Source organism: Triticum urartu, chromosome 7A (genome assembly GCF_056163025.1).
Source record: "Triticum urartu cultivar PI428250 chromosome 7A, HENAU_Tu73, whole genome shotgun sequence".
In the NCBI taxonomy this organism is placed as follows: domain Eukaryota; kingdom Viridiplantae; phylum Streptophyta; class Magnoliopsida; order Poales; family Poaceae; genus Triticum; species Triticum urartu.
In genome coordinates, this window is record NC_141879.1 from 313,008,087 (window position 1) to 313,024,851 (window position 16,765).

A 16,765-nucleotide genomic window follows, 5' to 3' on the forward strand; every position below is an offset into this window, starting at 1 on the left:
ATATTCTCGAAAATCTAAAAAACCTACTCAAAGTAATAAAAAAACGTGTTTTACTGAACAGCAAAAAAAAGTTGATACTTTCTAATAGGATGAAATGAAAATTAGGAGCTGAATAGGTCATCACAAACATTGTTAAGATACGTCCAAATTACAAAGTTCAAAAATAAATACTCGTTGTAACCTTATTTCTATACCTAATAATAAAGGACAGAGGCTTTTATAGTTTTTTTAAATGTTCGTGGTTTTTTAGAAACACTTGAAAATCACCTACAAAAGAACTACTAACTACAAAAAACATTTCAAAATGTGAAATAGAAATAATTAATTTACATAAAAAAATTTCATAGAGAAATGTGCCGATTTACATAATTTTTATCCTACTCTTCAAAAGGTTTTACATTTTTTATGAAAATATTAAGTTTTAATAAAAACAAGGAAATTTCCATGTTCAAAATTTATTTAAATGAGATATATAAAGTGGCAAAAAAGTACCCATGAAGCAAGTCTATGTTCGTGCTATTTTAAAAACACTTAAAAATCACCCAAAAAAGAACTACTAACTACAAAAAATATTTCAAAATGTAAAATAGAAATAATTAATTTACATAAAAATATTTCATAGAAAAATGTGCCGATTTACATAATTTTTTATACTACTATTCAAAAGGTTTTACATTTTTAATAAAAACAAGGAAATTTTCACGTTCAAAATATATTTAAATGAGATATATAAAGTGATAAAAAAGTACCCATGAAGCAAGTCCTGTCACATTTATTGCCCGATGCAACGCACGGGCATTTGTACTAGTCTATCCCTATCTCTAATAAAATACGGATTGATTCCGTGGGTTCATCATCATAATACGCTTCTTCCTGTGAAATTACGCTTTCAGTTTGAATTTAACATATACGCGAGGTGGTACTAAAACCGTTTCGTTCGCTTCTGCCCGCACACCCGGGGTCGCAGCCGTATTGCAAAAAGGTCCTCCTGTTTTTAGAAATTGTACCCGTAGTAAAACATCTGGGCCGAAGCCAGTGGAGCGACGCCCGTACGCCGCACCCGCCCTAGGCCGAGCTCCCGAGCACGCCGCAGCCTCGACCTCGCGATCCGCCGGCGACCGGATCCTCGCCGGAGATGAGTGCCGTCGTGCCCTGCTCCCTCTCCTCTTCCTCTGTCTCCTCTCACCTCGCTCATCACCCGATCTCTCTGTCCCCAGGAAGAATAGGAGCATGCCATGGCCTCAGATCCGCGCCGCCGTCGTCGTAGAACGTCGTCCGCCACCGGTTCTCGGACCACAATTACCGGATCAATTTGCCCCGTCTCCGATCTACCTCGTCATCGGGCATGCACAGAGACGGCTATGGCCATCCGATTCCCGAGCGCCGCCGGCCAAGGTGGCCGCCCGTGGCCGCCTGATGCACGAGCACCGCCGGCCAAGGACCCGCCTGCGTCCAGAACCCCTCCACGCATCATGTTTTCTATGGTTTTGTTTTCCCCGCCTCCATCTCTTCCATGACAAGCAGCACAATTTTCTTTGTTTGTAAATTAAGCAGTCTGGTAGACTTGGAAAGAATGGAATTACAGATTTCAAAAGGAGGAACAGGGTATATACATCGGCATAAGGTACATCCCAATTAAGCAGATTTGTTTTTCTGTTCTGAATAGGGTACTGAACTTGAGAAATTTACCTTTCCGTTCTAATGAATTGCAGATTTGGAAAGGAGGAACAGGGCGCCGGAGACAGAGGGATCCGGTGCAGACTTGATGCCCTCGACCGAACCCCCTACTCAATTGCTTCTCGTGCTCGAGTTTGACACAGGCGCCATCGCAGCTAGGGACGCTGATGTGGGCGGCACCGCCGTGTTCATGGAGGCCGCCAACACATGGGCCGTGGACACATCGTAGTGTTCCTTCCAGGGCTCCAGACGTGGATGGGCGTGGATTTCTTCCAGGCGATCGTCGACAGAGCTTGCTCCAAGAGCTCTAGGCGCTGCGAGATACTCCCAATTGTGCGCCCGATTATTCAAGGAAGTGACAGCCACTGGAAGCACGGATCGACAAATTAGACAGTAGACCCAGGCCATGGATCGGTTGATTCAACACCGAAGGAATAGGCAATAGGTTATAAAAACGAGCTGGGGGATTTTTACTGGCCTGAATCTTAAACATGGCCGCCCTGCTGATGGACTCAAGCTCCAGGTTTGCTCGCCTAACACGTCTTGACAAAATTTCTAGCATGATGGATAATGAATTCATTCTGTGATGCCACATAGATATGCAAACTCATAGTCCTGCATGCATGCACGTACCACTTCCTAATGGCATGATGCAGTCTTTCTACTGATACATACACTAGCCGATTGACGAGCGCGCACATTAGTAAGTTCTGCTACTAGCCTAATCAAGAGCCTTTTATATAGCCTTGCAGATAAAAAAATGAATTGTACTATGAGCATCTGACAACTACGATCAATTTCCCGGTTATACTTCCTGAAATAGAAGTGGCCAACCAAATGAAAGGATGGATGATTTCCTTTATGTGAGATTATATAGATTATCTTACTTGATCCGCAATGTTTCTTTGGAATTTTTTTATGGAAGACACATGATACATAGTTTGCTGGATAGGTGTAAGATAAATATTTTAGTTATAGGAGGATATTTTCAAATGAGTAATAATAGTATTACTGCCATCTGCTTGGTCTGCTGTGCTTTTGTTAGAGCTTTCATATTTCAACACAAAAACAACAATACAAGTTGGCATCAGAATGGCACAAACATCAAGCTCAAAGGAAATGTTGTTAGTACAATCAGTCAGGACTAACATAGCTAGCTTGAGATCTAGCTACAGGAGGAACCACACATATTGAAGTCTTAGGTCAGAAACAACATACTAGAGTACACACAGCCACCAAGGAGCAGGCTGGTCCGTACGGATATCTGTGGCAGCACAACTAAACATAGATGATAGGTTTGGAGCATCAAACACATGTTGCAAACCTTAAGCTGGAAGTACTTAACAAAGTTGTGTTGATTTTTTTTTTGCGGTTTACCTAGCTAGAGCGATGTTTAATTGATAAACCAATCCGTGAGAGAACGCTTCATATCTAAATCTTAGTGGGTTAACCACTGCTCAACTGAGTGAGTACTTCAGATTTAGCTTCTAATTAATAATGGAGTTGCAGTCACATCAACTCAGTTAAAGTAGAGCTGCATAAATACTCCCATTTCATTTGGTCGAGTAGAATGATCATATATTTGTTAACACCGCAAGTCACTACGATTGGTATTTGGTTTTAAGTGTTTCACTTGGCCAAGTGTTTTATTTATTTATGTAACATGCTATTCTATGGGTCTACAATAGCTCATGTATATAGGAACATCATGCTGTCAGTTGGGAGTCGTCAAGGATTTAGTTTCTTGGATGATCTATTATGTTCTTGCTTATCATGTACTCAGTGATCTAAAAGGTCTTATTATTTTACACAGGGAGTATGTTTGTAGATAGCCGTCAATTTCAATGTTTCGTTTATTTACTCTTTGAGTGTGAAGAAGACAAGCTTGCAAAGTAGCTTTTTACATGAATAATGTGACAAATATTTACATCTTATAACTGCAAATATTATTATTTGTTTAGTCCATCACTGAGCAAATGTTTGGGACTTGGGAGTTGGAAATTATTCGGCTACACATGATCTAGGCAAAGAAAGATTCACACATACTACAACCAACGGAGCTCCTTCACTCTTTGTGCAACTAGAGTGGTATCAATAATACCACAAAAGTAGACATTTTTTGAATTATTCTTTAGTATTCATATCATGTTAATAGCTCTTTGCTCTGTTCTTGACTGGAAATCCTTGCTCCTTGCCTCCTGTCAATTGTAAAAAAAGGTAATTTATCAGAGTCTTACGGTCTTTTAGTATGTTCTGAGCCTCTGAGGTTCCTCAGTTTCACCTCTGAACGTGATATTAGTACGCTCAGTTTCAGTTTTGCAGTTTGATTTGCTTGCTTGTGTATATGTGCATGTATACACAGAGAGAGGGAGAGATAATTCTATTTTAGCAGTCATATTTTTATGAAAAATTTACTCCCCTCCACTCCATTTTTGATTGCTTGAAACCAATTGCAAATTGGGAGCAGCATAGCAAATGTGAAAAAGTTCAGAGCAGGTGCATGTTTTTAGATGGGTTTAATTGGATAAATGCCATTCCAATTCTGGTGATTCAGAAAAATGCCACTCCAATTTGCAAACTTCGAAAAATGCCACTCCAATTCTCGGATACATCTGTCGATGCCACTCCGGCCTTTTGAGCTGGTTTTTTAAGAAAAAACGCTGACGTATACGCCCTGTATTTTCCGTCGGACGGAAATGCCCCTGCATCCATCTGGTTAACACGCACCGGTCCAGCCCCGTGCCTATCGTCTTCCTCGCATTCCTCTCTTCATTCCCCTCCTTTCTCCCAAGAACCCTAGCCGCCGCCGCCCTGCTCCCCTGCATCCCGAGCCTCCGCCCTGCTGCTCCACATCCGTCAACCGCGCCCTACTGCTCCACATCCCGGTGCCGCCGTCCTGCTGCTTCTCCCCCCGTCGGGCAGGAGCCCCAGCCGACGCCTTGCTGTTGAGCGCCCCACCACCAGCAAGCGAGCATGGCGGTGGCCATGCTGGAGGCCACTTGAATCGCGCATCCTCGAGTGCCACTGCCGAAGATTCGAAGTAACCCTGCAACAATGTCATCCCCGGCCCCGAATTCTCAGTAAGTTTGTAGAAAAAATGCTCAAGTTCCACCGATTTGTTGCATGTGTGTTTAGTTCTTCCCCAATTGTTGATGTTTGATTACCCATATGATTTTCATAGGTACAGTGGCAGCAATGCTTTTAATTTACAAATTGTTGTGGAGGCCTTTTTCTGTACAAGTCCTGATGGTAGGAAGATTTATGTGAAGGGGAGGAATTTGCTATGGACTGTAGTCGTAGAAAAGTTCAGCGTTGATGCATTAACACGCCAGCTAGCTTTAGAGTTGAACATTGGCACTAATCAATTGGTGTCAGTTTCATATTTTGACAAAGTGTTGGGTGAAAATGTCAGGCTGTTGCATGATGAGCAGCACTACTTGATGTTTGATATGTATGCAGCTGAGCTGAAAGTGCCACTTAGTGTGGTAGTGGTGGATGTAATTGGATCTAGTGTATTCAATGGTGGATCAAAAATTGCAGATTTTGTTCCTATTAGTGTTGTGCCTAATGATGATCCATTGGTCATGGGCACTCAAAATTATGAAATATAATCCAGCCGAATGATGCACAAGCATACCTCCAGACCGACACTACTAATTGTCCAACAACGCCAACTCAGCCTGCACCGCCTCCTATAGTTGAGAGTGTCACATCAGAGGTTGGAAGTACAAGCCAGCCTAATGTGCCACATGCTGACCAACAACAAGAACTTCAAAATCCTTCCACTGATCCATTTGATAACGAGGAGGAGTATGTTGGAGTTGATGATGAACATCTAGTAGGTGTTAGCATTCCTGAACCTGCCGTAATGCAAGCACTGGCTACAACACCTGATGAGAAAGCTGAGGATGAGGAGGCCGAAGATGATATGGATATCTCTGATGTTAAGCATCTTATCCAGCAGGAGGAAGAGGTTACTGACATGCCTATTCAGTACAATGTGGCCACTGATCCTTATAATGCTGACATTAAAGTGGGGGCTCTTTTTCCTGACATTGTAACCTTTAGAAAAGCAATAAGACATCATGCTGTGGTAAAAGACTTTGAGCTAGCTAAAGTAAGGACTGATTCTACTAGATTCATGGCTAATTGCTCATATCCTAGTTGCCCTTGGCGCATTCACGCATCGAGGTTGCGTGATCAACAAGTTGTCATGGTATGCTTACTCATGTTGTAATTATTTGTGCATTTTCTCACCTTTCTCTTATGACTATTATATCCTACATGTATCCTGTTTTTGTGTGTGCGAACTAATCATGGCATCTTTGTGCAGATAAAGAAGATTCCCTCTGAGCACAATTGCCCTACTACAAAGCTTGTAGACAGCAGAATGGCAACACAAGGTTGGGTTGCAGAGAAGCTTGTTGATTGGGTGAAGAAAAACCTAGGAGAGGGAGCAAAGGCAGCGAAAACTAAGTTGGAGGGTGACTTCAACTTCAAGCTGAAGTATTCCAAAGCTTGGGCAGGTATGAAGATAGCTCTGGAACAAATGCATGGTAAATATGAGGATAGTTTTCAATTGTTGTTCAATTGGAAAGCAGAGATAGAGAAGAGATGCCCTGGTAGTATTGTTGAGATTGATTTGGTCAAGGAAAAAGATAAGTACTATTTCAATAGAGTCTTTGTAGCTTTCAAACCCTGCATAGATGGTTTCTTAGCTGGATGTCGACCATACATAGGAGTAGATGCAACTGCACTGAACGGCAAATATGTTGGTCAATTAGCATCAGCGACCGGAGTTGATGGACACAACTGGTTGTATTATGTAGCATATGCCGTATTTGATTCAGAAACTACAGAAAACTGGGTATGGTTTATGCAGCAGCTGCGCAGGGCTGTAGGATGTCCACCAGGGCTAGTAATTTCCAGTGATGCTTGCAAGGGACTAGAAAATGCAGTTGACAAAGTATTCCCCGAGTGCGAATATAGGGAGTGTATGCGCCATTTATACCAAAATTTTATGAAAAAATTCCATGGTAAAGTGTACACTGACCATTTGTACCCAGCTGCTAGGGGATTCACAGAGCACAAGTTCAGATGGCATATGCAAAAGATATTTGAGGCTGATCCAAGTGCTATCGAGTACCTTGAGAAACACCACAATAGGATTTGGTATAGGTGTGCCTTTGGTGTGGATAGCAAGGTTGATTATCTCACTAACAACATTTCTGAAAGTTTTAACAAGCAGATCAAAGACTTGAAAGGGCTAAATTTGTGTGAGCTACTAGATAGGATTAGAGAGCTAATAATGGTGAAGTTCAATGTGAGGAGGCATGTTGGTAGGTATTTGGCCGGCATAATCTTGCCCGAGGTTCTCAAGAGGCTCAATGCACTCAGTAAAACAATTGGGCCCCATAAAGTGGCGTGGAATACCGAACATGAGGCAGAGATTACACTATATGATGTGAAAGCATATGACCAGAGGCACACTGTTGATCTAAAACAGAGAACATGCTCATGTCGGAAATTTCAAGTTTCTGGGCAGCCTTGCATTCATGCATTGACTTTCATTTGTTCAATGAGGGGCGCAAAGATTGAGTCCTTTGTTGATGAGTATTACAGCGTGGCAAAATTTCGAGCTGCTTATGCTGGGGCACTGCCAACCATGACTGATAGGACACAATGGGAGCAAGTTGACCTTGGATTCCTTGTTTACCCACCTATACAAGAGAAAAGGCCACCTGGAAGGCCCAGGGTTCAAAGAATTAGAGGATTTCTTGAAGACCCAGGAAGAAAAGTGGTTAAATGCAAAAAATGTGGTCGAAATGGCCACTTTGCAAAAACTTGCAATCTCCCTCCTTTAGTTATTGCAGAACCACCACCAATGGAGCACACTCCTACTAAAAGGTGCCATTGTACTTACAAAATTTGTTTACGTCAAATGGGTTCATGTTGCTAATCCATTTCACCTTTTTCTATCATGCAGAAAGAGAGATGCTACTGCAGCCGAGGAGGAAGTTGTGGAAGATGACGAACCTATAGCAAATTATAAAAGGTATAATACTAACTTATGTTCATTCTTTTACCACAAATTATATTTATGAACACACAATACTTAGTTCCGACATTTGCTCTTAATGTACCTGCAGGCAGAAGACTCCGGTCAAGAAGAAGACGCCGGCTAAAAAGACGACACCGGTCAAGGAGAAGATGACGCCGGTCAAGGAGAAGACGACGCCGATCAAGAAGAAGACGCCAGCTAAAAAGACGACACCGGTCAAGAAGACGCCGGTCAAGGAGAAGACGACACCGGTCAAGAAGAAGACACCGGTCAAGAAGAAAAAGACGCCGGTCAAGAAGAAGACTCCAGTCAAGGGGAAAGGCAAGCAAAGTGAAGGTACTGGAAAGGAGAAAACTGCAGGGAAGAAGAGCAAAAAACTGCAGTTTGTTACACCATCTACCAGTGATGCTGTTCTCAAGCCAACTCTAGGAACCAAGAAAAATCTGCTTTATTGGCTTGGGGGATGAATTTGCTTGAACTGGACCATGTATGTGTGTGTGATGCGCAAACTGGAGCTGGAACTTGTATGCGTGTGATGCTCAAACTAGAGGTTGAACTTGTGTGTGTGTGTGTGTGTGATGCTCAAACTAGAGCCTGATGGCCAAACTAGAGCCTGATGTGTGTTGCTTAAACTGGAGCTTAGCTATTTTGGTTCATCTATTGTTGATGCTCAAACCGGAGCTTTAAGACTATTTTGGTTCATCTTCTATTGATGCAAAATATTATGACCTGTCATCTGATGCAAATTATATGTATTTCGGCCGAGGTCATGTTCATTTTTCCCACTAACTTCATGCTTCCTCTACACAGTACAATCATGCTTCTTCTGCACAGGAAAATAACACATTCTTCATTACTCATAGAAATGTTACATCTTTTTCAGTACAGCCACTAGATATGCACACATTACAAGCATGATCTCATCATTTTTCTGCTTAAGTCTGCACATCACACATACATTTTTGCATTCTCAGTCTGTTTACAACACACATATTTTTGCACTATCAATCTTCAGCTCTTCGATCTTCCATTGTGCAATCTTCATTCAGCAATCTTCAGTTCGTTCAAAGACAAGCAGCCTGCATCATTTTTCTTCCTCCTAAATTCAACAAGGCCACCTGCAATCTTCTCTTTCTTCTTACTCTTCAGATCATCTAAATAACAACGACGAGCTGCATCCTCCACCTCCAATGGCCCCGACAGCTCTCCTTGCCATGGCGGATGGAGTACAGGAAGCTGAGGCAGGGGGGAGTGAGGACAGAAGAGGCTGGCAGCGAGCTCCGGCGGAAGGACCACAGGAGATAGTGCAGGGGGAGGGGAGTTGTGGTGCCGGATTGGAAAGGCAGTTGGGGTGCGGCGTGCCGGCTGGGACTCCTGCCCGGCGGTGAGAAGCAGCAGGGCGGCGGGACGAGATGTGGAGCAGCAGGGCGCGGCGGACGGTGTGGGGCAGCAGGGTCGTGGCCGGGGATGTGTAGCAGGAGGGGCTCGGCCTGGATGTGGAGCAACAGCAGCAGCGCGGCGACGGCGGCGGCTAGCGTTCTTGGCGAGAGAGGAGCGGAAATAGGGAGAGTAGCAAGGGGAAGAAGATACGCACGGACTGGACAGATGGATGCAGGGGCATTTCCGTCCGACGAAAAATACAGGGCGTATACGTCAGCGTTTTTTCTTAAAAAACCAGCTCAAAAGGGCGGAGTGGCATCGACAGATGTATCCGAGAATTGGAGTGGCATTTTTCGAAGTTTGCAAATTGGAGTGGCATTTTTCTGAATTACCAGAATTGGAGTGGCATTTATCCAATTAACCCTTTTTAGATTCAGAGGACGTGTAAACTGGGAGATGACTTGCCATACTTTGTAAGTATGATTAAATGGATTAGAAACTTGTTCCTGTGTTTGCAACACAATGCAATTATGACTAACTATATGTAATTAAACTAATTGCATATATTTTGGACTCTAATTACATGGCTAGGCAATGTATATTCTGCAAAATTCTAGATTCATGCTTAAATGAAGTGCAATATATTCCATACAATCCAAATTCTTTCACTTACCTTATTTGTCTCCTAGCACTTTTTTATGTGATGTGTGATTTCCTCCTTTTCAAAGTTATTAGTGAACCAGCCTGACCTAAAACTGATTAGACTTATGATTACTTGGTAATGATTTTAGTTTGCTAGAACTTTTTATGCCTGAAAGATAGCAAAATGCATATATGCTAGGATCAGGAATTCTTTAAGTTATCTTAATATATTTCTTTTTGGTTTGATTTTAGTGCAGTTAATTTGCCGCATAAGTGTCTTCCGTAAGATGCTATAAGGATCACATAACTTCCTTTACCGAATACAGCGCCGACGGTGGCAAGACACTTTCTATATGCAGTTCTCCAACTTTGAGGATGGTGGCCACCTGTTTCTTAATTGTAAACTGATCAAGCAATGATGGCGAGCACTGTTGTTTGAGGATATCAGACTTAGACTGCTCCAGTGTACATCTGCCAAAGAAATTATGCCTATAATCCTTGACCTGCCAGAGGAGAGGGAGCTGCTATCCATCGCTTTGCTCTGGTGTTGGTGTATGGAACGGAACAGGGGCAATCATGGGGAGCGACGGCTGGAAGTTGAAACTTTTCGATACACTGTCTGTCACCACGCTAATGAATGGAAAGAGTTTTTGAGCGCTAAGCCTACTGAACCGATCGTGCGGCAGCATAAGTGGGAGAAGCCTCCAAGCAATATGGTGAAAATAAACGAGGCTGGGGCCTAATCTACAGAGATGACGCTCAAGACATTCGTTTTGCAATGGCTGGAGCCCAGCATGATCTGCACAATGCCCTACAAGCTGAAGTTGTTGCTCTTTCCAAGGCAGTGACTCTGGCGGATAGGTTAGGAGTTGGGCGCGTCATTTTTGAAACTGACTGTATGGTCCTTAAGCAAGCAATGAACTCAAACGACTATGAGTTGGCGTAACTGGGTGTTTTGTTTAGTGATATCAGTTCAGACTTAGGACCCTTTTCATTGAGGCTCATGTGGTGTATGTGCCGAGACAGTGTAATGGACTAACACATGTGCTGGCGTCCTTAGGTGCAAGTTTAGCTGATGGTGGGTACCGTGAGTGATTCACCAATTGCCCCAATGATGTAATTAGTGATGTGACCAGCGACCAAGCCTTGTCGTAATGGAATACAAGTGTTCCATTTCAAAAAAAAAAGTCATCTTAATTCAACATGATATATAAAATCTTCTTTGCTTAACTAGCTGAAACTCATGGACTATGTATTGTCTGCTACAGTATATCAAGTAGGCAGCCATGTAATCATAAACGTTGCTACAGTGTATCAAGTAGGCAGCCATGTAACCACAAACGTTGCAGACTTCTCTGTTCAAATATGTATTTTTGACCTATTTTTGTTACTATTAAAATTTCAGTTATACTTCTCAGAACAAAAGTAACTAATAAATTTTGTATGAAACATATATATCTTATTAAATTTTGAATTCACGGTAATTTAGTTACTCTCTCCGATCTATATCACTTGTCGCTGGTTTAGTACAACTTTACATGAATTATTAAACTCTGGAATAATATGTAACAAATGATACAGATCTCAAAAAACATCCTTTCTATTGTTTTTTTGCAAAAAGGTCTAAGGCCAAAGATTAAGTAACACGTGTCCTTACAAACATGGAAGAAGGGGCTGCCAAGTTGTTGATGTAGACCATGAGATGACATGTAGAAACTCTGAAGACCACAAAAACTGGTTGAATTTGGACAGATCCCCTGGAAACCTAAACATAATAGATCCGGAAGACCCGCCGGGGAAAAAGATCCACACGCCCTTCACTGGCGATGAGCATACTGGAAGTGACACATAGTGGGAGGCACAGTAGTTTTTTAAGATCTTTTTTGCCCGGTACAACGCACGGGCATTATATATATATATATATATATATATATATATATATATATATATATATATATATATATATATAATAAAGTCTATTAGTGACCCAGGGTGAAGAATAAGTAATTCTCACCCTGGTCAATCCAGCGAACCCGCCCCGGTGGCACCCCGTATGGTGAGCCGTAACCTTACGGCTGACCGCCAGGCTCCACCGCTTACACGATGTAATTTTTATGTACACAAACATAAACTTTCACCTCTTTTGCACATCGGCTACAAACCGTTTCCCGATTGTGGCCTTGTGGGGACTGGGATAGCTAGCCCACGCCACGACCCGTCTCCCACGTTCCTATTCAATCGAGATGAGCGGCAGTTTTGACGGAGAGTGGCGGTGGCTGTGGCTGGTTTGCTGGACGACGGCATGGTGCTCAGCGGGTTAGTTCTGCGGGAAAGTCAATGACGTCAGTGACGTCGTGATCAGGCGTGTGGCCGCGTTGTCCGGCAGCGCGGCGGCCGACGGGTGGTTGTCGCGGCAGCTCTGGCTCGAGGCTGGAGCACGGTTGCCAAGACTGTACAGGACAAGCATCCATCACGGCCTCCGGGTGTAAGGTTTGTGCGCTTCCCTATTTTTTTGCACACGCATGGACATAGTGAGCACGCTGCCCTTGTTCTCCATGCGGCTGTGATCTCCTCCTCTCACACTACATCGCATGTTCTGTTGCTAGCCCCTTCCTCCTAGCAGGTAACCATTATGTTTTTGATCTGATTGTTTCCATAATTTCAACGCTTGTGTGAACCTTAGTAATCCATCTTTGGATCTCATTCTGAGTGCCCACGGGGTGTTTGTGTTAATGCCCAATTGGGAATTGAAGTTGTAACAGTCGTATACTTTGTGAGGAATCTTGGATAAATGAAGGCGCAGGTTCTGAATTTCATTCACTATTGATTCTGAAAAGATTTATTGCATGAGCCTGACGGGTAGAATCCTTATTTGTGCCTGGCTACTTGGTAGTATAGTAAATAAAATTTGCCAAGGGTCAGGGGTAATTCCAAGTGTCCTAACTCTATGGATTCATTATGAACTAGTGTGCATTAGAGCCAAGAAGATGAATCTGTCATTGAATTTAATAATGTAAGATGAAAGTCACAATTCTGAAGTTGACATTCAGAGCAAAAAAGCATGATGCGATTTTTTCAGTGTGTTCGGCAAGAGGCCCTAGTGACGGGTGACCTCTCTGGCTGGCGACAGTGGGCGCCTTTGGGGGCGAATGCATACGGCGAGCGTGTGGCCTTGGTGACGGGGTTAAGTGTTTTTAACTTTCCTTAGAGCAGGTAGGCTCGACGACGTGGTGCTTGGTTTGCGTGGTGGTCACATCAACTCTGCTAATGGTGTTCTGCGTCGCTGGTTTGACCATTACCCCTTCACGCTCTCTGCCAGCCACGGTTGGATGCTCTAGTACGCGCTGCATGCTACAGTTTTTTGAACAATTTCCCTGGCCCAGTACCTCTCGGATGTGCAGGTAACTTATGCCCAACAAATAGTGTGGTTGATCTTGATTCGTGGCGAGTTAGCTGTTTTGGTCATAGCTAAACCGGGTGTGTTCTCGTCTAAATTTGATTGCAATATACAAATATTTTTCAGAGCTAACAGGCTATGTAAAGTTGAAAGTGTGTTATCCTGTAAAATTCATGCTTGGGCTAGCTAAATATTTTGCAGAGGTAACGATGCTACTCTGGTTTGTGCTTCCGTTGAAATATAAACAAGGTGTTCAGATGGTTTGCTTGCAAATATGAACATGGTGTTCAGATGGTTTGCTTGCAAATATGAACAAAGTGTTCAGCTGTAATTCGTTAGATAGAAGAATCCACTTGTGAATTTTCTGCAGAATAAATTGCTTCCATGCTGGACTTTTTCTCTTATTATAATATGATATCTCTTAGATTCCATGCTTGATTTATAGTGCATTAAAATGTGGCTCTCTTGCAGCTGTCAGAAGTCTACGGACAGTCAAGTAATAGATACGAACCCTTGATTGAAGGAGAACTCTGTGCACTTCTGATAGCATCCGGACTGTAAATCTGTAGCAGGTCCTCAACGTATCATTCCAAGGCATACATGTAGCAGGTCCTGAACATATCATCCAGACCATGTTTCACACGTCGTGTGCTCATGTAATTCGGTTTTTACAATACATCTTTTTTGATCAATAAGCATCTACATTGTTCTTGTAATCTAATTAAAGGCCAACTATTTCTCTGGCATATGGTGAATTGACCATGGAAGGATTTGTCTTGCTAAGCATATCTAATGTCGTTATTTGAGTGTAAAACTCATATGCATGGTGCTACTAAAAATGTTATAATATAGTACAGAAAAAAACCAAAACTCCGAAGAGAATGGGCGCCTCACTTCTTCAATCCAAACCTAGACATGATCATCCTGTGTGATGCCACCTGTTCTCAGTCACCGTAAGCTATTAGCAACATTACACAGTACCAGGGCATGTATTTTAAGAAACATCAATTGGTGAGATTTGCCTTATTACTTCATTGGATCTTCCAAGAAGGCAAGTGTGATCGCTTTATTATTGTAATTATTGATCCTACTCAGTACAAAATATTCTAAGTGAACATTAGATGTTTGGTTGCTCAAGTACATGATGCATAAGCAAAAGATGACATGATGGGAACCAATAGCCAGCATAGAAATATGAAGATCTCTCACAGGACCGACCCTTCTCTTTGTTGTTGCCTCATGTAACCCGTCCTTAGAGATTTTGCTATACAGGTTGGTCATACTAGGTGATTAACTGAGTCTATTGGTGTAAATAATTAAATATTCATTACCTCCATTACATATTTTTCCTTTGCTTGTATGATCAAACAGCATTTCAGAACCAAGACTTGATGGACTGATCAGTATAAAATAAATTATGATTTACACATGTAGTTTGCTAGAGCTAGACGGAAGTATATGGATTGATTCACAAAGACTAGCACTGACATTATAAGGTGAAAGAAACCAAATGTGTTGTCTATATAACAAAATTCAGTTACATGCGTTCGATACTGAAGCTGAGAGAGCACGTACAATGTTTGTCATAAACACAGTTTTGGTGACATTTCTACAGCCGGAAATTTCGGTCAACATTCAGAAAGAAGATAGAATATTTTTGGGATAACTGAGGATGCAATTCCAGAAATTATACTTCCAAATTTTTTCTTCCAAAATGAGCTTTTCAGTGCTCAAATCCATGGTTCCTCATGAACAACTCCACTATAAATAGAGAGGGAAAAGACTAAAAAAAATCAGGATGCATGCATCATCCGTGACCTAGTGGCGCTCCCACCGCGACCTTCTCGCGTGTGACGAGATACTCCAGTCCAGAGGGAGGCGTCTGCACCTCGCCGAAGTGAGCTCTCTGGCCGCCGCCACGTCTACTTGCGCTTAACAGGATCTTCCATGGAAGTCCGCACCCTTGCCGGACTGGGACTACCATAGAGGCGCTTCCTCATGTCGGATCGGCCGGCCGAGCGACGACCCTGCAGTAATTTTATGGCGCAAACTATTTTAAGACGTAATATTACTTTACATGCAACCAAATCTTACCTCACATCCCTTCCCTCACCGTGGCGCAAGACCAATTGTAAAGACCGTAAGTTTACCTCACTAACCTTCTGTTCTTGTCGTGGATGCAGACTGTTACGCTGGGTACATGGGCAGGCTAGGGTGAGAAATAACTATTCCTCACTCAGGGTGATGAATAGCGCGACCCTATATATATTTTCTATCCCTAATATAAAGCACGGATTGACTCCGTGGGTTCACCGTCACAATACGCTTTCTTCCTGTGAATTTATGTTTTCAATTCGAATTTAAAACATATACGCGAGGTGGTACTAATTCTGCTAAAAAACGACTCAATCGCTGCTTTGTGCTACGTCGTACCTCCAACTTCGCACGCTAGCCATATATTGGGCTGATATATGCTGATGGGCCTCCTCCCAGACTTCATTGGATTACGATCCAAAAATCAGCAGCGTGGGAATGTAGTCTCCACGCCCCGAACCAGCTCACCCAGGTTCTTTGTCTTTCCCCAAAAAAAACCCAGGTTATTTGTCTAAAAAAACTAACCCTGATAATGATTGCAACTTCTGGCGTATGATGATATGCGTGGCATGCTCGGTAGCTCTTTTTTTCATGCACGTCCTTCTTTAAGTACTGCAAGCATTTGGTTTGGAGCTGCAAACGTAAATCTTTTCATTTCTCGGCATTTTTCCTGCTATAATTTTTTTTTGAAAATATACCTTCTTGATCTACGTGCAACTTCGCTTAAATTTCGCTGCTTCAAACGGCAAACACTACACTGCAAGTGGCACGCGTCGCTGTAAGGTCGAGTGCCCACTGCGTCTAGCTAGAAACACGTCAATGTAACATCAGTCTCCGCTGTCCTTTTTTCTATTGGCAATTCGGACCAAAGTGCTGCAAAATTATTACATGGACGCTAGAAGGATGGTCGTTTGTCCTACCAGTTGGATGAAAACCACTGTAAAGGCGACCACGTGGAAGTTGCAAGGATGACTGGCGATGCTATAGGTCGGACGCATGTCATTGCAAGGTCGTTTCATGATTATACATTTCTTCTAGATATGGACATGGACCTTCTTGTAGCTACTAGCTGGCAGCGTTTGAATGCTATCATGATGTTTTGATGGACATGCTATTTTTTTTGATCTTCTTGCAATGCACGGCATATGCGCTATAATAATAATAATTATTATTATTAAAGTCATCAATTGCTTCCAAACTTATAAAATACTATCCACCAATGCCATTTATAAGTTGACAAAAAACATTTCACACTAGGGAATCCCCTGCCTGGGCCATCCCACGCAGTAGTGATCTCCTATACTGCGCTCTGCACGCAAAGAGAAGACACAGCGCTCCAATTAGGGCCGGCCCATGTGCGGGCGATCCGTTTTTAAATTTCGTTTTCTTATTTTTCTTTTTTCTTTTCCATTATCGTTTTTTCTCCTTTAAATAATTTGGTACTTAAAAAAACCACCAAAAAATTGAAAAAGAACTTTTAAGTAAATTTTTGAATAAAGCATAAAATGATTGTG

General features: G+C 42.5%; 1 protein-coding gene across 3 annotated transcripts; it reads left to right on the plus strand.

The window, feature by feature from the left end:
* The first annotated feature begins 961 nt into the window (after positions 1-961).
* Positions 962-8,430, plus strand: LOC125521459 (uncharacterized). Of its 3 annotated transcripts, XM_048686506.2 has the most exons (6): positions 962-1,624; positions 1,713-4,757; positions 4,859-5,893; positions 6,011-7,584; positions 7,664-7,732; positions 7,827-8,430. In XM_048686506.2, the coding sequence occupies exons 3-6, from the start codon at positions 5,546-5,548 to the stop codon at positions 8,203-8,205; spliced, it is 2,370 nt and encodes a 789-aa protein (XP_048542463.2). In that variant the 5' UTR covers positions 962-1,624; positions 1,713-4,757; positions 4,859-5,545; the 3' UTR covers positions 8,206-8,430. The 3 variants fall into 3 exon arrangements, with proteins under 3 accessions (XP_048542463.2, XP_048542464.2, XP_048542465.2); XM_048686507.2 differs by lacking the exon at positions 4,859-5,893; XM_048686508.2 differs by lacking the exon at positions 4,859-5,893 and having other exon boundaries at positions 963-1,624; positions 1,713-2,200.
* The last annotated feature ends 8,335 nt before the right edge of the window (positions 8,431-16,765 follow it).